A 23,685-nucleotide genomic window follows, 5' to 3' on the forward strand; every position below is an offset into this window, starting at 1 on the left:
CCACTGTGGCAATCTGTTTGGTAGTTTCTTGATAAACTTGATATGATTTAACAATTCTACTTTTAGATATATATTGAAAAGAATTAAAAACAAGTTTTCAAATAAAAAAGCATACATAGATGTTCATCAGATGCTCATGATAGTCAAAAGGTGTGTACAACTCAAATGTCTGCAAACTGATGAATAGACTTAAAAAAGAAGTGTTATCAATATCGTGGAATATTATTCAGCCATGAAAAGGAATGAGGTACTTTTATATGTTACCACATGGATGAATCTTGAAAACATTATGCTAAGTAAAGAAGCCAGACACAGCAGGTCACATATTGTGTGTTCATTTATGTGAAATATCTAGAATAAGCAAATTCATAGAGACAGAAAGCAGATTAATGGTTGCTGGAGGTTGGCAGTTGTGTACATAACATTGTGAATGTACTAAATGTCACTTAATTGTTTGCTTTAAAATGGTTGAAATAGTGAACTTTTTATTTTGTCAATTTTAACACAGAGAATGCCAAAAAAAAAAAAAGTATGAGTGAGGTATGTGCATACCAGAGATGCTCTAGATAATCCACTGGGAGATAGGAAGGAAATGCTATTTATATGTATTTTTCCTCATTCTTAAGAATTTCTTGGGTTCTTTGTATATGTTTATAATGTATATATGTACAGTAAAAAATAACTTATAAGTAAGTATACACAGATTGGAAGCATGTGCCACAATTTTTATTTTATTTTTTTACCAGTAGAGGTGCTTGATGTAAAAAATATGAAAATCATTATTTTTGAGCAAGGAAAAGCCAGTTATTAATCAGTAATTTTTTGCTTTGGGAAAGTTTTTTGAGATACTGCTAAGTTCTCTCTTGAGGTCAGGGTTGTAGAATCCCAATAATATATTTAGTGAAACTTTTGGGCTCAGCTGGTATTTACTTAACAGTGAAAACAACTTGGGTTACTTTTAGCCAAATTGGTGATCTATTATAATTAGACTGATATTTTAAGTAAAGGAATCATGATTTCTGCAAGGGTGGGAATAGGAAGCATGCCCACCAATTAATGAAAATTCTTGAAGAGAGAAATTGTTAATAAAGTAAAAAGAACTCAGGAGATAATAACACATGTAAACTTTAAAAGTCTTTGGGAAGTTTCCATGTTATGGTGATTTCCTTTTTAATATGTGAGTGAAACATATTAGTACATTTGAAGGGGCCTTTGACATGCAGGAATCGCATAGTGGTTATATTAGGTAGCTTGTGACTGTGAGGTAGTACTCCTCTGATATGCTCAACTTTATTAAAACAGCAAAAACAAGTAGGACATCGTTACCCTTACGGATGATATCAGTGCCTCACTGTGCTGGACTCAGCCATCATTGCTCAGAGTGTTCTTGGAAGTCAGCTTTTGGTACAGCTTGCGTAATATCGTCAGTGGATACTTAATTTTTAGTAGGATTCTTAATCAGGTTTGGTACAGAAATACAAGAGATTTATTCTAACAGTTTGCAGTTGGTGTAATGATAATAGTTTCAGAGGCTGTTTTATTCCTCTCAGCTTATAGGTGTAAAAACCTAGACCAGAAAAGATGAGTCATGTTCAAGATTTCACGGAGTAGTGGCAGAGTTGCCACTTGTTCCATGTTTCCTGACTCTTAGGTCAGGTATTTTCTACTTCTGCCTTCTTGATAAAAGTTTAAAATTATTATTATTATTATTTTGGTCTGCATAGTAGCCCTGAGGGTGTATTAGTCAAATTTCGCTACCCCAGTGAAGAAGCTGTTAAGTCTCCTGATTTTTTTGTGTGTGTGTATATTTTTTCATTGAAGTATAGTCAGTTTACAATGTTGTGTCAATTTCTGGTATACAGCAATATGCCTCAGTCACACATGAACTCACATATATTCGTTTTCATATTCTTTTTTACCATTACTTACTGTTAAGATACTGAATATAGTTCCCTGTGCTATACAGTATGAACTTGTTGCTTATCTACTTTATATATATTAGTATCTGCAAATCTTGAACTCCCAGTTGATCTCTTTCCACCCTCTTCCCCCTCTGGTAACCATAAGTTTGTTTTCTATGTCTGTGAGTCTGTTTTTGTTTTGTAAATAAGTTCATTTGTCTCTTTTTTTTACATTCCACATATAAGTGATATCATATGGTATTTTTCTTTCTCTTTCTCTTTCCTTCATTTAGAATGACAATCTCCAGGTCCAACCATGTTGCTGCAAATGGTATTATCTCCTATTTTTTTTTTAAATGGACTTAATTTTTTAGTACAGTTTTAGATTTACAGAAAAGAAGTACAAAAATTCCCATATACTCTACCCTGTTTCCTCTGTTAACATCTTACATTAGTGTAACATTTATTATAATTAGTGAATTGGTAGATTTTTATCAATTATATATAATATCTAGTTTAATCAGTATGTATAATACGTAAAATATGTTAAACCCCACACTGTATTCAGAGTCCCTTAGTTCTTTTGCCCAATATCCTTCTGTTCTGGAATCCCATTTAGTATACCACATTACTAACAGTTGTCATGTCTCCTTAGGCTTCTCTTGGTTGTGGCAGTTTTTCAGACTTGGCTATTGACGACCTGGGCAATTTTGAGGGATACTGGTTAATTATTCATAGCTGTCTCTGTGTTGTTAATTTGTCTGATGTTTTCCTCATGATTACACTAGGGTCGTGGGTTTTTGAGAGGAAGACCACAGAGGTGAAGTGCCATTTTTATCCTGTTATACCAAGAGATAGACTTTTAATACTATTCATTGCTGTTGATGACCTTGATCACCTGGCTGAGGTGATGCCTCTCAGGTTTCTCATTGTAAAGTTATTCTCCTGCTGCTTTCCATATTGTATTGTTTGGAAAGAAATCACTGCACACTTACAGGGCAGAGTGTCTATATAAATTATTTGACATTCCTCTGCATGGGAAATTTTCCCCCCTCTTTTCCTTTCATTAATTTACTCAGTCACTTATTTATATCAGTATGGACTCATAGAAATCTGTTTTTATACCTTGGGGTATCATTTAGTGCTACTTTATTTTATTGCTCAAGTTGTTCCAGCTTTGGTCATTGGGAACCTTTCTCTTGGCTCCTGTGCCCCATTAAGGAGTGTATTTTTGTTGTGTGTGTTTGTGTGCTTTTTGAGCGCTTTCTTACTTTCTGGCACTTCAAAATACTCTAGACTCGTCTTGTATATTTCCTGCCCCAGTCTTAGAAACAGCCCTCTCTTCAAGGAACCCCAGTTCCTTTTATTGGAAAACGATAGTAGAAGCCAGTATTTGGGTGCTATGTGTGCTCACTGATACTAGGTTTTGTTGCTTTTATTTAGTTGTCTCAGCTCATAGAGTAAGAAAATACATGTGTGTATACAAACCTGTATATCTATGCACATATCTGTCAATCTGTATGTAATCATCTGTAATCTATACCAAACTAAACATGAGTTCATATTTTGACTTTACCTCTAGCTGCAAACAGGCATACCTTGTTTTATTGCCCTTGGCGAATAACTGTCTTTTTTATAAATTGAAGATTTTGACAAGCCTGCATTGAACAAGTTTATTACCACCGTTTTTCCTACAGTTTTTCCTCATTTTGCATCTTTGTGTTACATTTTGGTATTGCAATATTTCAAACTCCACCAGCAAAAGAAGATTACAACATGTTGAAGGCTCAGGTAATAGTTAGCATTCTTCTTCTTTTTTTTTTTTTAGCAATACGGTATTTTAAAATTAAGGTTTGTACATTTTCTTTCAGTTATAATGTTACCACATACTTAATAGAGTATAGTATAGTGTAAGTATAACTTTTATAAGTGCTTGGAAACCAAAAAGTTTGACTCTACTGTGTTATTCACGTTATTGCAGTAGTCTATAACTGAACCTAAAATATCTCTCGGGTATGCCTGTGTATTACCACGTGGATCATTATAACCACTTTACCTTGCTTATTTGTAAATTCCCAACAGTGACAAAGCTGGCTTTCTCCACTTGCCATCCATTTAATTTTTTAGTTGTACGGTAACATCAGAATCATCAGCCTATATCTTTGTGGGAAATAACTTAATGAACTCAAGGTAGTTCTTCTGTGCAAGTACTTTTAGTTTTACAGGTTTTACTTATTTCCAAAATTACATAGGTCAGGACTTTATTCTTCTACTCCCTTCAGTGCCTTCAAACATTTGTAATACAAGTAGATCCTTTTGTCACAGTTTGCATTCCTGACCTCCTGAAAGAGTTTATAAAATTTGCATACACTCATTCTCTGTATTGTAAAGTTCTGTGGGTTTTCACAAATGCGTATTGTCATGTTTTCACCATTACAGTGTCATATAGAATAGTTTACTGCTCTAAAAATCTCCTTTGGAAAAAAAAAAAAAAACCAAAACTTTTGCTTCACCTTTTCCACCCTCTTCCCCTATTTCTGAACTTCTGGGAACCAGTGATCTTTTTACTGCCTCCACAGTTTTGCCTATTTCAGAATGTCACATGCAGTATGAAGCTTTTTCAGACTGGCTTCTTTCACTGAGCCGCATGCACTTAAGGTTCATCCATGTCTTTTTGTGATGTGGTAGCTCAATTCTTTTTATTTCTGAATAATAGTCCATTTTATGGATGTGCCACAGCTTGTTTGCCCATTTACCTATTGAGGGACATCTTGGTTGCTTCTCAATTTTTGCGATTATGAATAAAATTGTTATAAATGTTTGCATGCAGGTTTTGTGTGGGTATCAGTGAAGAAAAATACCTAAACGTGCACTTGATAGATCTTATGGTAAGACTATGTTTAGTTTTGTAGGAAACTGCCAGATTGTCTTCCAAAGTAGCTGTTCCAGTTTGCATTCCCATGAGTAGTGAATGAGACTTCCTCATTCTTGAGTTAATCCGTATCCTCATCAGCATTTGGTATTTTCAGGTTTTTGGATTTAAACCAATCTAATCTAATCTGTGTGTGGTAGCCTTCCTGAATTTTTAATGTAAATACAGCAGAGACTTTCTGTGCTATGTAAAAATATTTACTGTGCTGGACATTTCATGCAGGTAATGTTTTTGTAAACTTTTTTCGTAAATGAATAATTTTAAGGGCTTTGGGGAGTGTTTCCTAAAGATCCTGTTGGTAATTTCTAAAGCAAAGAATTTTTTTTGCATAATTAGTTTCCTTGTTATAAATCTGTTCTCTATCAAAAGTGAAGCTTTTGTTACAAGAATAGTGAGGTGTTTATCATGAGAACTAGAAATTTCTCAGTAACATATTCCTCTGTATTTTGTGTTACTATATGTATTATTAAAATTAAAATTTTTAATTTTAAAATTTATTTTATTAAAATATATTAAAATTAAAAAATTTAGATTTATTTTTTCAAAAGATAAAGTAATAATTTTATTTTATGATGTAATTATGAGGCCTTTATTTCTTTTATGTCTCACATTTTCCATAATGTTTCTATTATGTAACTAGAAAATATTTTTTAAATTAAGCATGTGAGATTTATTCTCATAGAGATATTAGAAGAGGCTTAATAAAGAATTTTAGCTCTCCCCAAAATATCTCTGTTTTCTTGTGTTTTGCTAAGGAGGAAAGAACACTTAAGATGTAGGACCAAGGGATGTTGGCATGGGTCTCAATCCTGGGCTGACCAGTCATGCAGATGTCACTTCATCTCTTTGAACTTGATTTTATTCAGTTGTGCGATGGAGAGGTTGTGCATATTTTACCCTTGACGTGGTACCTTGTAGTTCTAAAATTACATGATTCTGTGGCACCTGTGGTTGCTATTTTGTTAATTTTGCTTTGAATATTTTTTTCTTAAGCTTACACTCTTTCATAGCCTCTTTTATAGCATTGGATGTGTCTTGATAAGCTGCTGTAGGAAACAGTGGCTAAATAATCAAAAAATTGTATTATTCGGTAGCAATCTACATAGGTTTAAAAAATACATTTTAAAATATTTTATATTTATTGAAGCTGATATCATTAGTATTACTGGAAGATCTTAGCTGAGATAAGCATTTCTAAAAATGATTTTCTATGTTTTTAATAGCTTTTTTGGGTAGGGCTTGCTATACTTTTTTAAAGGTGTCATGCAGACTGTACGTCAGAGTCAGCAGTGCAGATTTAACTGCTTTTGTATTTGTTGAGTTATTGTGGTGTTTAGTCTAAGGGTCCTTTGAAAATTTTAATATGTTGAAAGTAGATTGTAGGGTGTACTGAAAGAGATCCTAGTTAAACTTTTAAGTTTTAAAAATTTTAATATGAATTAAGTATAGAAATAATCAGGGAATATTTAGGCTATACCCTCTCTGATATACCAGGAAGAGCATTCTTGGTATATGTTTATGCGGGGTCAGGACGTGTCGCAAGTAGAGGAGAAGGTCAGGAGAACCTGTTCTTTCTTGCTCGTATCTGAATAGCAGCGACTGTCGATGAACCACTGTGGTTCCTTATTCTCTACACACCCAGGCACATACTAGGAAATTACTATACACAGCTGAGAAGCAGGATTTAAAAATAGATTTTCCCCTCTTTTCTTTAAAGGAATGAAAGGAATAGCAGGGGAGAATAAGGCGTTTTATTTCTCTTGATTCTAATACAATCAGGGTATTTATTACATTATTTAAGATCTGGTCTTCACAAGTTTTTTCTATGGTTGGGACTATGAAAGTATAATTCAGCTAAATGCAACTGAAAATAAGCTTCTATTCAAGAGAAATCTCAGTTATACTAACATTTCTTTGGAGATGGAAGAGTTATTCCTATATGCTGTTATGTTAGGGATTTTGTGTTTAGATCAGTAAGTTAACAGCAGCTAGATGATATTTTAATCATTTACTGAAGGTAGAGCCCTCCAACTATAACCCAGAGAAGTGGTAAAAGTAAAGACCATCAGACGCTTTAAATACTTCCTATGAGGGCACACTCTGTAAATCCTGGTTTTCTTGGCACGGATAATTTTCTTTTTCTCTCAGCTATGAAAAATAAATGGTATTTCTATTTTTAATATACAGGCTACTATTTTCTAACCAGATTATATTTTTGCCTTTAGGGTTTTTTTCAATCAAAGCCATGTAAGTGAAAAAAATTTTTAGTTTAAAAATAATTGTGTGTGTGTATAATTTAAATGGAGAAAGGAGCTGATTTATAAACAAAGACAAGCATTGTTTAAATTTTTTTTTTCTGCCAGAAGCAACATAGGCATAGGGATATGTCTAAGTGTAAAGAGACTGAGGGCTGATACTGTCAAATGCTTATTGAAGGTTTTTGAGATGTGGTAAGCTTCGATTCAAACATACTTAACATTGAAAAGCAAACAGTCAGCAAGGTTGGAGATTCAGGAAATGGGTATAGAGCATAAGGGTTTTGTGAATTGACTATTCTTACATAGCTTATTAGAAATATTACTTATGGTACAAGACACAGACTAAATTTGCTTTCTTGATTTATAAAGACTTAAATTTAGCTCACAAATAATGTTTAAAGATTGTATTGCTGTTATGCATTATCTTTGCCTCTTAGTTAAGATTACTTCATTCATCTCAACTGTGAGTAGTTTCTTCTCTAATATTGATTAATTCCTAATGAATCTTTATTTCTTTTTAGGATTGATATGGTGTAGCAGTTCTTAAGTATAGCTGCACATTTGACTCACTTAGGATGTTTACAAAGTATATGAATGCCTAGCCTTACTCTAGAAATTCTTATTTAATCTGTGGAGCCTCAGTCATCCTTCTCTCTCTCCCCCTCCCTCCATCTTTTTAAAAAGCTCTCCAAATGGTTCCAGTGTTCAACAAGGTTAGGAAATCACTGCTATACATGGAGTAGTTTTAAAACCCATCTAAAACTTCCAGTGCTGAGGCTAATATTTTTTTTAATGATTCATCTTAAAAAGAAATTTGAAATTGATTTTTCAGCTAAAACATTTCGTCACAAAATTTCAATTTGTATTTAAGAGAAAAACTTTTAAACTTAGAACATATATTTTCCTTTTTTCTTTTTGATCCTTAAAAATGAGTGTTAACCTTTAATTTGGCATCTGATAAGATGTCTTCTGACATTTACTAAGCATAACTACTATGATCTACAATAATACTAAAAGATTGTTATATTGCTTGTAAGCCACTAAATAGCAGGCAGCATAGAATTTTAAGGGCCAGTCCAAATAGCATATGTGGGAAGTAGTTTTATTAGAGGTATGTTGTACTCTGATCATACTTTCATTAATTTGGTCATATTTTGACGAGTAGTAAGTGTCTGTAAATTATCAGAAATAGTTTCCTTTAGTCTTCATTTGTGTAAATCTTCATGTACTGAAAGATAACAGTAAAATTTATTTCATAAAAGCAATGTAAAGTTTTTGGTTAATAGTGATTATTTTTTAGCTTTGTCTTTAATTATCAAAGGTTGCATTATGTAGTTTATTCTCAGAGTAGTTTAAATTTATTTAAAACATTGAAACCTTCAGTTCCTAAGAAGTTAATATGATCTAATCCATCAGTGGGATAGATTTGTGTCAGTTGATATTTACTAGTTCAGCAAATATGAATTGTGTACCATATTCATGCTAGTGGAGCTGGTTGCTAGAGATATATGAACATATAGGTCACCTACTTCCATGAAATGTGGTGTATTGTGCATAATTATTGCAAGATCATTTATTTTTCTGGGAAGTTTTCTTTTGTAAAAAGAGACAGAAATATAAAGTGTTACGTGTCATCATCACTTGAAGGTCAGTGTGAATAATGATAAACACTTATGAAATACTAGTTAAGCCAGGAAGAGAAAGTGTTTGCTAATTAAGATCATCAAGATTTCTCCCTGCCTCCTTTTTCAGAGTCTGATATAGAAAAAATCAATACCTCAAACCTGACATTAACGTAACATTTTGGTTAAATTAATCCAATGTAAGAGTTTGAGAAAAAAAATTTATGATGTCAGATATTTTATTGTTAACTAAATTTTTATTAGTCTCTAAAATGATTGCTTAGGCCTTTTCTGTACAGAAATTTATTATAGACTTAACATTCTGACTTTATAATGTAAAACTATAACAGGGGGCTAAGAATGTAAATCACTGGTTCTATTTGAGAATCTTGAATGGGTTACATTTTATTTAGGTATTTTATAAGTTTTGCAATTTAAATTTAAGGAAAAGTATCAGTACTTATATAATTACATGAACATTTCATCCTTTGCATGATATAAAGAATTTTGCTGCCTGATACTTTAATTTTTTAATTTGTATTTTGGATGTCAGAAATAAGATCTTAGCTTTGATATACTGTCCTCTTTTCTTTTTTTAGAAGAAACTCTTTGAAACAATGGTTCATAAACTTTATTCTGTGTAAAACTTAACTTGACTTTTTAAAAATGTGGTTTCCTGGGCCTACACTCCGGAGTTTGCTTTAGTAGATTTGAGACAAGGACTAGCACCTGGATTTTTTTGACATGCATCTTGGTAATGTTGATGCATATGGTTCTTAGACCACTTTGAGAAACCTTGTTTTTAAATCTTTTTCTTCCACCTTTGAGAGATTCTCATGACCCTTGTGGGGTGAAAGAGAAATATCTTCACTTTGTCTGAAAGAAGGTGATATTGAGGGAAAGAGAGATATAGCAGAGATACGTTCTTTAGAACATCTTCCATCATTTCTTTGATTCTAAGAAACAATTAAAATCTTTCAGCTCTCTGTGGAGGACTTTGGCTAATATGCAGTACCATTTGAAGACCACAACAAAATGCCAATTCAAATTAAATGGATTTTGTTGAGGGAGGGGATAGCTCAGTGGTAGAGTATCTCTCTAGAATGCACAAGGTCCTGGGTTCAATCTCCAGTACCTCCACTTAAAAAAAAAAAAGAGGAAATAAATAAACCTAATTATCTCTTCTCCTTGAAAAAAAAAAAAAAGGCAGGTTATATGGATTTTGTTATGGTTAATTTAAAAATAGGCATTATTCTTACAAATATGATTTTCTAGTGGCTTAGTAGCCTAGCTGAAACTTGAATTGGTGGTTTCTTGAAGAAATAGGCAGTTCTGGTTTTGAGAAATTACTATTTTTTGTTTTCTAGACATAGTAATTTTTATCTGTTATGTTCAGAGTCCCAGGTTTGACTAATTAATTTAAAACTGCCTTAAAAGTAGAGTAGAGAAAATCACAGTAGCCGGTAATCATGCTCATAAATCATGGAAAAATAAATGATTGTATGTGGTTTGCATCTATTTTTGACTTAAGTGTTCTTAATTAAGTGTAGGTGAAATCCCAGTTGGTCGCTGGCGCAGTGACTTAGGGCTCCCAGATACTTCAGTGCTAGGATGATTACCTTTGCCTAAAACTGGTGCTTCAGTACTGTAGATCCTTCTAAATTAATTTGGTAAACACGCACTGTGGGCTGCTATTGCTTTGCGCTGACTTAATTCAGTTCAGCAAACATCTGTTGACTGCCTCCTATAAGCTCGGCATAGTCTTAGACACCACATGTGTAAAGATGAGTAAGAAACACCTTTCCCCAAGGTGTTTAGGGAGACACGTTTTAAACCACTACACCATTTCCATCCAAACTGTATTTTAGTCACACAGTCTTGCTTTCAGTTCTTGCAAGTAGTTTGTTTCCTTTCACCATTGATCTTTTTTCTTATGTCTGCAGTGTCTCAGTTAATTATTCAGTATCTCGGGGATGTTTATGAAGCTATTACTTTTCTGTAACACTTGAGATGTGATTGCAGTGTATTTGTATATGCCTTTCCTTTTGTTTTCCTCCCTCAGTTATTGGCACAGAATAGATGGGACAACTGATAATTGGCAAATAAATATGTAGAAGAATACAAAGGTTTTTTTTTTTAATTCCTTTAACAACCCCACTTTTTCTACATTTGCCCTTATGTATCCTTGCTTTCTTTTCTTACCTGGCTTGGATTCCCTGATCTTAAACTGCATAGTTTTCTTGACAACATTTTCTCCTCCCCTCTTACTGCCTTTGTTCCTCCTGAAGAAGCATCACATACTTCTGCATATTAGTGCCACTGTAAATTTATGGTTTCCAGTTATAGTTGGGAGCCTGTCAGGTGCCATGAACCTTCCACATTTCCCCAGTCAGCTTTTTCTTCATGACTGTTAAAAATCTTTTTTACTTTTAAGTCACCAGCCCCTCACTCCACAGATGGCCTGGCTTTCCACTCCATGAGAAAATAAAAGGCAGCAGAGCAGAACTACCTCAGTCAACATCTTGCCACATACTTATCTGCATCTGAACCAATCCTTCGTGAGTGAAAGTAATAGCTTACTGATTATGCTCCTGGGAGTCAGAAAGGCTTAGCTGGGTTCAAATCCGCTGCTTGAGGCCTTGGACAAATTACTTAACCTCATTTAAGTCTCCTCACCTACAAAAAGAGAGTAATAATACATATAGGGCTGCCAGGAATTTTAAAGGGCTGAGCATAGCATCTTACAAGTACTAAGTTTTCAATACAAAATGATGGTGATGATGACGATAAACAGTCTTTAAACAAGTGAATGAAGGGATTTCTTTTTTCTACCTGAGGCTAAGCCTTCTGCCCGTGAGCTGGGACCTATCCCCTCTTGCTTTCTTTTAGAGACCTTCCTGGGTTTATTATTAATCTCGACTGAGTTTTCAGAACCAACCTTTCTAATGGGCCCTTTCCCATCCGCATTTTAACATGCTTAAGTCTTCCTTGATTTAAAAATTATCTTTTCATTTCCCAAATACTTTTCAACTACTGTCCTACTTACCTTCTCCCCTTCAGAGCTGAATTGCTTTAATAAACTGATTCTACCTTCTGTTTCTCCTTTGTTCACCTTTCACTCAATCCTAAAGTGTTGAAGTCTAGACTCAGCCTCCCATCACACCACGAAAGTGACTGACTTAGTGATTTCCTTGTATGAAGTCCAGTGGACATATCTCATCTTTTACCTTAGATTTCTTTAATTAAAAGTTGCTATAGCAGGCCCTCCTTGAAACTTTTTTTTTTGATGTAACTTTGTTCAGACAGTCATCGAGTGCTATAAAGCCTACCTTATAAATCTCTCAAATTACCCACTTACCTCGTTCTGTCTCCACCCCCACTGCCTTAATACAGTCCCTCTTTCCCCTGGATCATTACAGTAACAGCTCATTAATTGGTCTCCCTCTGCAGTCTTGCTCAACTCTAATCCCCTCTCCTTATTCTGATGTGAATGGTCTTTGTAAAATGCAGACTTTTTTCTTCAGCTTAAGAACTCTTTCTTAGCTTTCCAGCTTCCCATTGCCCTTAAAATCAGGTTCAGCCTTGGCTTTTACCTATGTGATTTTTCTCTTACAAACATTAATCATTATAATTCTTGCAAATTTTTGAAACTTGGGGATTTTACAAACTTTTTCTTGTTTTTCAGTGTTTAAATAAGCAATACCTTCTTACAGATACACACCCTCTTACCTAAATTGTAATGATCTTGAGGGTAGGGCTGCATTTGACTATACTTGTATCCTTCAGGAACAGCTGATAAAGTGCTCTTTATAAAATGAGGGTGCTTGCTTAAGTGTTTGAATGGGTTCATATAAGTTCAAGCTCATATTACATTTTTTTTGAGCAGCCACTTCACACTTCAACTTCATAATTGAACATAGGATCATCTGGGAGGCTCACAGTTTTTGTCACCATTTTGGGTAAGTTCATGCTGTCCTGTACAGTCTAGTTGTTTTGTAGTTCAATTCCAGATTTTTTTGTTTGTACAGTTAAATTTCATCTTGTCTAGTATTCTAGCTTGCTTATTACTTTTTAATCCTCATTTTTTTCATCTACAGTATTTGCTATCTTCAGCTTCATGTCATCCATGAATTTGGCACGTTTGCCTTTTGTGTGACCATCTATCTTAAGGATTGAAGCTATATATACCTTTAGCATACCTAAAGAAATCACAAGGCCATATATGCCATTAAAACAGTACTATATGTGAGCAGTTATTTAACCACTGAAAAGTCATCCATCCAAATAACTACTCAGATCATATTTTCTTTTGAGGTTTTTGTTTTTATCTTTATGAGCACGTTCTGTCTTGTGAAACTTAATATCCTAGGGGACAGTATTAAAGATGTAGAAAAATGCCGTTTCTCTCAAGGATTGCACAACATAATAAATGAGATAAGACATTCATTTTAAAAACTAGAGTGATAGGTGTACCTAAAAATTCCTGCCTTTTTTAGTGATTTAGGGAACAACCAGTTCCTTTTGTAAACCACAGTCATTATATTCCAGATAATTTCGTTTTGGAAGTAACTTCTGTAAGAGAAAAGTCATTAATGTTTCATGAGTAGACATTGTAGAGTAGGGGAAACTAAACCCTTAGATCTTCTAAAATACCTTCTGCTCTGAGAGCACTTCCTTGGCATACTTCTCACTATGGGCAAAGCTGATAAACCCAAGTCTTAAATAAGATTCTGTATGACATAAACAGTGACTTAATGCTGTATTTATGTATACAGTATAAACTGACTTCATTTTAAATTCAGGAACAATGCAAAATAATGATTGACCAGAGTGGAACAAATGTCTTATAATACTAGAATGTTTCACTTTGAAAAAGCTTTTGCAATCCCTTATCTGGTTCTTTCTAATCATTTTATGGCTGAGGAAGCTAAGGCCCAAGTTTTTTTTTTTTTAATGTATTTATTGAAATATAGTCAGTTTACAATGTTGTGTCAATTTCTGGTGTACAGCACAATACTTCAGTCATATAGGAACATACATATATTCATTTTCTTACTCTTTTTCACCATAAGTTACAAGATACTGAATATAGTTTCCTATGCCATACAGTATAAACTTGTTGTTTATCTATTTTATATATATTAGTTAGTATCTGGAAACTTGAGTTCCCAATGTATCCCTTCCTACTCCCTTCCCCCCACCCCCACTCTGGTAACCGTTTGTTTGTTTTTTACATCTGTGAGTCTGTTTCTGTTTTGTAAATAAGTTCCATTCCCTTTTTTGGATTCCATATATAAATGATATCATATGGTATTTTTCTTTCTCTTTCTGGCTTTCTGGTCCATCCGTGTTGCTACAAATGGCATTATTTTATTCTTTTTTATGACTGAATAGTATTCCCTTGTATAAATATACCACAACTTCCTTATCCAGTCATCTGTTGATGGGCATTAGGTTGTTTCCATGTCTTGGCTATTGTAAATAGTGCTGCTGTGAACATTGGGCTGCATGCATGTATCTTTTTGAATTAAGGTTCCCTCTGGATATATGCCCAGGAGTGGGACTGCTGGATCATATGGTAGGTCTATTTTTAGTCTTTTGAGGAATCCTCATACTGTTTTCCATAACAACTGCACCAAACTACTTTCCCACCAACAGTGTAGAAGGGCTCCCTTTTCTCCACACCCTCTCCAGCATTTATTGTTTGTGGACTTTTGAATGATGGCCATTCTGTCTGGTGTGAGATGATAGCTCATGTAGTTTGGATTTGCATTTCTCTGATAATTAGCGATATTGAGCACTTTTTCATGTGCCTATTGGCCATTAGGATGTCTTCACTGGGTAATTGCTTAATTTAGGTCTTCTGCCCATTTTTGGATTGTTTTTTTTTTTTCTTATTAAGTTGTATGAGCTGTTTATATATTCTGGAGATTAAGCCCTTGTCAGTCTCATCTTTTGCAAATATTTTCTCCCATTCTGTAGGTTGTCTTTTTGTTTTGCTTATGGTTTCCTTTTCTATGCAAAAGCTTATAAATTTAATTAGGTGCCATTTGTTTATTTTTGCTTTTATTTCTATTGCTTGGGTAGATTGCCCTAGGAGAACATTGCTGAGATTTATGTCAGATAATGTTTTGCATATGTTTTCTTTTAAGAGGTTTATAGTGTTTTGTCTTATGTTTGAGTCTTTAAGCCATTTTGAGGGTTTTTTTTTTGTATGGTGTGAGGGAGCATTCTAACTTCATTGATTTACATGCTGCTGTCCAGTTTTCCCAACACCATTTGCTAAAGAGACTGTCTTTATTCCATTGTATGTTCTTGCCTCCTTTGTCAAAGATTAATTGACCAAAAGTTTGTGGGTTTATTTCTGGGTTCTCTGTGCTTTTCCATTGATCCATATGTCTATTTTTGTACCAATACCATGCTGTTTTAATTTGATTACTGTAGTTCTGTAGTATTATCTGAAGTCTGGGAGGGTTATTCCTTCAGCTTTGTTCTTTTTCTTCAGTAATGCTTTGGCAATTCTGGGTCTTTTGTGAGTCCATATAAGTTTTAGGATTATTTGTTCTAATTCTGTGAAAAATGTCCTGGGTAATTTGATAGGGATCACATTAAATCTGTAGACTGCTTTGGGCAGTATGGCCATTTTAACAATATTAATTCTTCCAATCCAAGAACATGGGATCTCTTTCCATTTCTTTGTCATCCATAATTTCCTTAGTCAGTTCTCCGCACGTAAGTCTCACTTCCCTTGTCAGATTTATTCCAAGTTTTAATGAGTTGAATAAGGTCTCATGTTAGTTGCTGATGTTGCTGGGACTCCTATGTGAATCTTAAATAAAGTGCAAAAAGAGTAGAAGTGATCTCGCTGCAACATTTTCTTCCTAGAAAATTTTCACTTAAAAAAAGGTACAGTATCTCATGTAAATAACAGTAATGAAATACTTACATACAGATGTAATTATGAAATCAAAAAATCTGTAATTGTTTAACCACAGTATAAATTAAGAAATACAATACAGACAGCACTCCAGAAGTCCTCTGTGAATAGTTCCTCAGTTACACCCTTTTCCTCTTCTCAGAGATAATCACGGTCTTATTTTCATGAAAATCCTTCTTTGCTGTCATAAAGGGGTTTACCAGCTATGTACTTATTCATATAGTTTAGTTTAATTTTTGGATCATACTGTATGTGCTCTTTTTTGATACATTAGGACATTTATCTATATTCATATAAATAGACGTAGGTTGTCCATTTTCACTGTTGTATAGTATCCCATTGTAGAACCATACCAAAGTTTATCCATTCTGCTTAGATGGACGTTTGGGGTTGTTATGAATAAGACTGCCAAAAATATATGCTGCTGTGTATATTCAAGAGTTTCTCGAGGTTACTTTGCTACATATGGGATGTCTGGATCTTCGGGTATGTAGATGTTTAGCCTTATTAGTTAATTATGAACAGATTACAAACACTCTGGGAGGGCTGTTTATTTCCTGTTCACCCTCATTCTTGGGGTATAACCCTTCAGGATCCCAGGCCAAAGCATAAGCTGATTTCTCAGAGCCTCACCCTTGGTAGGCCCTCAACTCTGGCTTTGATCTTTTACCATTTTAAGCTATCAAAAGCACTGCTCAGCCTCTCATCTCTTCTGCATCAGTAAATAATTTCTGGACAAAAGTGCCCCACGACATGCTTCCATCTTCTCAGGGATCTTGACCTAGTAATACTTAGGGTTCTCTTTGATGCTTTTAAGAGCTTTTAACATATTTTTTCCCCTTCAATGAAGGGCTTATTCTGAATTTGCCTAGTCTACATTTTCTGAATTTGTCCTTAATGAGCTTTTAATTTTAGTTATTATATTTTTAGAGTTTGAATTTTCTTCCTTTTCAAGGCTACATACTCTTTTTTTTAATTGAAATAGTCAGTTAACAATGTTGTGTCAGTTTCTGGTGTACAGCATAATGGTTCAGTGATACGTATACATACATATATTCATTTTTCATTGTAGGTTACTACAAGATAGTGAATACAGTTCCCTGTGCTCTGCAGAAGACACTTGTTGTTTATCTACTCAGTTTTTGTAGTTTCCTTTTCCCTGTAACTGTTTTCAAACTTGTCTTTTATTCTTATTCTTCGTGTCTAGTTTTCTTACATGCTTGATAATTTAAAATGTGAGCTGTTCCCTTTCTTTGGAAAATTATGTTAGTAACCTTTGAGGTCTACAATAAAGATGTATTCTTCTGGAGAAAAGTGCATGTATTTCTGTGGGTATCTTGGTGGGGCATGGGTGTGTGTGTACCATTCCAGAGTCACTGCTTTGTACTTACGGCTTCAGTTCTTTAGACTATCTTGTAGTAATAACAGCTTTTTATGGTTGAAATGTTTATCTGCTTCATTCCTCGGTCCCAAAGAAAGTCTCGTGTGGGTGGAAGTGAGGGGTAGAGTCACAACTTGATGCGAGAGGTTCCCCTATTAGACTTGCCACCTTGTTGGCTTTGTCTTCTGTTCCCTGGCTAAGTGAAGTACCTGCCTTCAAGGCCAAAGCAGTTCTGTGCTCCATTTGACTCTCCTGGTTTATGCCTTCATGTAAATTTTGGCCTGTAAATAGAAGTTTTAGTATCTTATGGGTTCTTCCATACTTTTAAAATAAACAAAGGATGGGGGAAGGTATAGCTCAAATGGTAGAGCACATGCTTAGCATGCACGAGGTCCTGGGTTCAATCACTAGTATCTCCTCCAAAAATAAATAAATAAACCTAATTACCCCCCCAACAAAAAATTTAAAATAAACAAAATTAAAAAAATAAACAAGTACATGACTTTTTCTTTGCTTTAAATTCAACATTTTTAGTTGTTTCCAATACAGAATTGATCTTTATACCTGGAAAACCATCCTATCAGAAGCTCTGAGGTATTAGTTTCTGTCTTAAGATGGAATTTCATGGAAGTCTTTTTGATTACTCTCTAATGACTTCTGGATTTTCATAGAAAGTGAAAGAGACCATTTGTAAATTATTGCATTTGCAGTGAATTACTGAATTTGCAAATCCTGTAATTTCAGTGTTTCAAACTCTTTGTAAAAGAAGAGGAAAGTATTACGTTATATAGCTCCTGTTTTACTGAATAATTTTTTAAAATGTTGTGTTCTACTAACATAAAATAATTTCTATTTAATCATGTTTACACATGGTGAACTCAATATTGTGCAGGTCATAGAAACACCACATTTAGTTGAAATAATGGTGTAGTTAGAGTTAATTGAGGCCCTTCCCCCAACAATTGTTTAACCCTGATAGGTTGATGAGATGGAATTTATTGTTTAAATTTAATTAAAATGTTACTGTTATTCTTGAGAACAAATTCACTTTACATAGTTTTGAAAATAAAATCCGTAATAAATTTTCCTCCTTTTATTTCCTTCTTCTCCCAGTGCATATAAGTGTGCATTTGTGCACATGTGCACACATGTGAAAACATTGGTTAACATATCTGATTGCAAGTTTTTCTATATCCCTTTTCCTTTTCTTTTTGCAGTGTAGTTAAACTGATACATTTACGTTATGTCACCTTCCTCTAGCTTTTTTTTCAGTGTGTTTAATCAAGCTTCGTGTTTGAGCTAATAATATGCTGCTTTTTCTCAGTAGCAAAGTGTATTGAATAGCTTCTTCAGTACTCAGTTTTTATTGTAGAAAATTATAAAAGTTAGGAAAGATAAAAGAATAGTTAAGCATATGTATGCTCTTTAGCTAAATTCATTGTTAACAACTTAAAATTTTGTAACATTGTTCTCTCCCTCTTTCCCTTTCCCCTCGCCTTCCTTCCCATCTAATACACTATAAACCTTTCCTTTTTGCTAAGCCATTTTAAAGTGTGCTGTAGACTTAACATCCTTATACATCAGTATATCTCCTGAAAACAAGACATTCTGCTGCATAACCTCGAATATGTCATTCCATCCCAGCAGTTTGGCATTGATACAGATAGTAATCTCATATAATCACCGACTGTAATAAAATTTGTCCATCTATACCCCAAATGCAACCCCCACCCCCCGCCGTGGGATCTTAACTCAGATAATGCATTACATTTAGTTGTATGTTTCTGTATCTTTTAATCTAGAGCAGGGCTTTGCAGACTTTTTTCTAAAGGTCAAATAGTAAATATTTTAGGCTTTGGGAATCAACTCCACTTTACAGCTACTCCACTCTGTCATTGTAACTAGTAGGTAGCCATAGACATATAAACAAATGAATGTAGCTACACTGCAGTAAAACTTTGTATAAAAACCTGCAGGCCATAGGTTGAAGACTCCTCATCTAGGATAGCTTTTGTTGGGAGTAAGGGGTTGGGGGGGATCTTTAATGACACTATTTAATGACTATTTGAAGAATCAGGCCAATTTTGGGGGCAGAATGGTCTCAGTCTAGATTTTTTAAAAGTTTCCTCATTAGTTTTTTAAAATTAAATTTCTAGATTGCTAATTCCTTGGTATTCTCTTTCAGACATCAGGGCTTTTACCTATGTACTCTTGCATATTAATGCTTTTAAATTTACAGGAGTGAGTAAAGGATGCAAGAGGACTTGGAAAGGCAGTGAAAATAACTTACAGATTTGAAGAGTATTTATACTTTAGCCAAATGTAATTCCTTAATATGAATGCTGAGGTTGTCTTTATGTTGAAGACATGAAACAAAATTAGCAATTCTTTACCACAGATAAGCTTACTGTTCTTAGCATTGGATTCAGCTTTATAAATAGATAATAAAGAATTTTGATAGATTTGATACAAACTTGTCCATGTGGGGAAGCTATATAACTATACTTGCATCCATGCAAAACTGTACACATTTTTTTTTGTCATTCTGTTCTTTTCTTGGTTCAGTAAATAGCAGAAGTGAAAGTAGCATGTTTAACTGGAGTTAAAGAGTTTCAGAATTTTTAGTGCTTGAATTTCCTTTAAAGAGCTCTGTGAACATCTATGGTGATTGGGTGCTATCTTACCATCCTTTATTGATTTTGACCAAGACAAGGTTTTCTTCATATTGTGCCTTTATCACAGTTTCATTCTAGTTTGACCCTTTATACCTTGTAAAACAAGTCTGTTTCCTTTTTCACTTAGTAGCATGTTAAATAAAGAATGAAATAATATTTTATTGGAGGTTTCTGTTTGTTGGCTAAATAGTCTCAGAGTCTTTAACCATTCTTCACATCACATTGTGGAATAAATTGGCTGACATGATCTTGGCAAGTTATTTAATCTGTACCTTGGTTTACTTATCTGTGAAATAAGGATAGTGGTACCTATCTTATAAGTTTGTTGTGAGAATTGTATTATTAGATGATATAATACATATAAGACACATTCGGTACATGTTGGACACTATTGTTATCTCTTGTTACACTGTTTCTCATCTGTCTTGTCTGATTATGAACCTGTTTGTCTCTCAAAGCAGAGCTGAATACAGTAGCAGGTGTTTTCCCATTAGCTCAGAAAGAGTGTAGTGGTCACATCCCCCATTAATTTGAACTAAAGTTGGAGTTTTCATTTTAATTCATTGTAGAGAATTTCAAACATACAAAAAACTAGGCAGACTAGTATGACAGACACTCACATATCCATCCTCCGCCCCAATAACGTGGCCAAACCTGTCCCATTCTTTCTTTACTCCCTCTCTGGTGGAATTGGAGTGCCTCTGTTAAACCTAAGCTCCATCCCTGATTGACTTTGATAGTTACTAAAGCTTTTAAGAATAGTGCCTTATTCTCTTAGTAAATAATTGTTAAATTAATGAAGAAATGAATCTTGCCTCAATTAATGCCTAGATCAGATTTCAGTAGTTTGCTTTTGGAGGTGAAGTGAGTGGGTGGGTAGGACTGAAAATAGATTTGTCTGTATCATACTATTTTTTAGATATGGCCCCAGTATTTTATTCTTTCTATTACTGTTTAAGGATATGTATGGTTATTTTACTGGTAATTTAGGAAATTATTCAAATTAGCTTGTCTTGGAGACCTAAATTCAACACTTTCTTACAGTCTTTTCACGTATTCTAGACTTTTAAGTCTTCACCAGTGTTTATCCTAGGCTTTTGAATTTGATAATCATTTTGTCTTGATTAAAGAGAAGCAAAATGGGGGGTGAAGAGTTACACTTTCTTTGTCATTTCTGTTGGAATTATTTTTTAAAGTCAGCATCGTTGTGGAATAATTTACATACAGTAGACATTGTTAGAATCTGTTGGCTTCAAACACAGGCCTTTCTTCCCGAAGTCAGTAACTGACTAGCGTTCTTTTTTAAGCCTCTGCTTGTTTTCTCCTATAACTATTCTTACTTGTGTGTCATTAATTATAACTTGTTTCCAGCAGTTTGCTGAAAGTTTAACAGACCCATAATCATTTTTATATTGATATACAGAAGTGTGTATTTCCTAATTAGAACAGGGGTCTGTCAAATAGAGACACCATGATATGTTTTTGGTGGCTCAGCTAAGTAGGGTACGAGTTCTGGAGGTGAAGTAAAGCGGTTAAGAGTATTGTATTGCAGATAGGATAGGTTCTAGTACTCGGCTCACTGTTACCACCCTGAGGTTGAGTCTGGGCCAGCCTGCCCGTTAGAAACCACCAGCACAGTTTGCACAGGGTTTGCACACTCCATACACCTCGACACAAGCAGGCTTGTGACAGTGAGTTTAGAATTAACCTCTCTGTCTTATCTAGGAGTGATTTAGTAGCTCTTGCGTTCCAGTTCAGTTCTAACTTTTAAATGAAGTATCTCAAGCTTGAGAGGAGTCTTACCCTTCAGTGTGAGCAGTTTTTACTTTAATTATTAAACATTTCATCAGGAATTAGTTAGCAAGGGACTTGAGAACAAGAATAAAGTATGTTTTAGGCAGGAGGCTGAGGAAGGAAGTGTTTTGATAGAGAATGCCATGTTGCAGTTATGCCATGGCTGCGAACCCCAAAATTACATTGTTTTACCTTTGAAAATTTTCTTTGTTTGCTAACTTTTGGACTTAAAAGTTTCAGTATACTTTTTGATTGCATGGAAGAGCTGTTGATTGAATATTGAACATCTGTTCATTCAAAGAATATTTATTGAGCATCTATATGCCGGAAAGTGCGCTGCACACTGGATAAACAAAACAGTGAACTTTTCAGATATGTTTGCCATTACGGAGTTTACAGTCTAGTGGAAAACAGAATGAAATTTTTTTGAAGCCATAAGGAAAAAATTGTGCTTCACTAATACTTTAAATACCTCGTGACTTATTTTGAAGTGAACATGGAGCAACTTATTCTTGATTATTTTTGCAAAATGTATTTGAGCATTCAGGGCTATTGGGCTAATTGTTTACATATGTGTATTGATATGTGCAATTAGACATTAGTCAGAGAGACAGGACAATTTGAACGAGAGAGAGAGAGGGATTATGAACTAATTAATATACATGTACCATAGTGAAGTTTCAGAATAGTGACAGGGAGTAGATTTGTATGGGTAAAATTATATATTAGCTGTGCCAAATAGACCATTATAGGCAGGGGAGTAAAAAATATCTATAAGTCTTTTCTTCTGTAAAAGTATTTAATGCTTAAGAATTAACAAGAAAGTGTACTTTCTCTAGAATGGCAGTATAACACAATGAGGAAATGAGAATCATGACAACTAAGACCATGTCTGAATTATGTGACAGTGTCTTGTAACTCTGGTCAAGAAAGTGTACCTCAGATTTCTTATTCCAACAGAGTACCACAGAGGGGCTGAATTTGGGGATCCTCCCTGGTGCGAAAAATATTACGATTTTTAAAAAAATTTAGCTGTTTCTTAATAACTTTGGTTGTTGGAAAGTCCAGATACATTCTTATTTTCTGTACTTGTTCAGGTTCGAGAATTAAAAACTTAAGACAGGGGAATAAGGCTTTGCTTTCTCTAACTGATATTTTCTGACTAGGTACTTCATAACTCAGGAAGACCTCATTTATTCCCAGTAATATGTTTTACTAAACTCTTTCAGGTAACTTTACAAAGACTGTGTGACTTAATAGTAGATCATGGCTTGAACTCAGTTTTTATTTATTGTTGCTACTAGAAAATTTTAGTGAGGTGTTTTTTGGTTTTTGTTTTTGTTTGTCTCTGTAGTTATCAGAGACTGTTACAGACGATTGCTGTACTCGAGGCTCAGCGTTCTCAAGCAGTCCAGGACCTGGAAAGCTTGGGCAGACACCAGAGAGAAGCACTAAAAAATCCCATTGGATTTGTGGAAAAACTCCAGAAGAAGGTATATGTTGAGCTTTTTTTTTTTTTTTAAAATTTATTGAGATATATTTTGGTATTATCCTGGTTCGTTCTTTTTATGTAAGTATATACTTAAAAGTTTTTTTCCCTTCTGTAATTAGCCATATTACTGAAGGCAGGATCCTGCCTTCCTTCACCCCCAGCTAACGCAGTAAACTATACCCCAGTGAACACAGCTAGGAGTCCTAAGTGGATGTTCGTAGAGGAACTTGACGTCCTGTTCCTAGCCATTTTTATGATCTTTTTCTGTTACTTTTTTCCTTCCCTGTCTTAAGAATGTTCTCCCTCTTCTGCTTTCAGGACTTTAAGATTAGTGGAGCTAAAAGAAAAATTTATTAACTGCTTTAGTTTAGCACTACTTTTGTATATAGAAAATGATAGTGATACAGCCAAAAACTCTGTTTTAAATATCTTTAAGGTTATAGTTGCCAAGTCCATGAGAATGAGGTACAGACTTTGCTTAATTTTGAAATGTCCTTTTAAGTGTAAAAATTCCTTAGAATTTTTTTTTCCTTAAAATAGAACTTTCAAATTCAGCAGTTAACCATTTGAAAGCGATTCTCAAGTTTTTATAACTTTCTTAATACAGAAACATGGAGATAATCTAGATGTGCATTTATGGTGTAGTATATCTCTTGAATTAGGGACCCGCTAATTCAGTAAAGTTGAGAGGTA

General features: G+C 34.3%; 1 protein-coding gene across 6 annotated transcripts in view; it reads left to right on the forward strand.

Moving 5' to 3' along the window:
• Nucleotides 1-23,685, forward strand: part of ZZZ3 (zinc finger ZZ-type containing 3) — an 89,434-nt gene that overhangs the window by 51,113 nt on the left and 14,636 nt on the right. For all 6 annotated transcript variants that reach the window (XM_072974184.1, XM_072974188.1, XM_072974186.1 and 3 more), the window contains one exon: nucleotides 22,855-22,993. In XM_072974184.1, the coding sequence (XP_072830285.1) occupies nucleotides 22,855-22,993 (139 nt within the window). The remainder of the gene's footprint in view (nucleotides 1-22,854; nucleotides 22,994-23,685) is intronic.

The sequence above is a fragment of the Vicugna pacos genome, chromosome 13, assembly GCF_048564905.1.
Source record: "Vicugna pacos chromosome 13, VicPac4, whole genome shotgun sequence".
NCBI lineage: Eukaryota > Metazoa > Chordata > Mammalia > Artiodactyla > Camelidae > Vicugna > Vicugna pacos.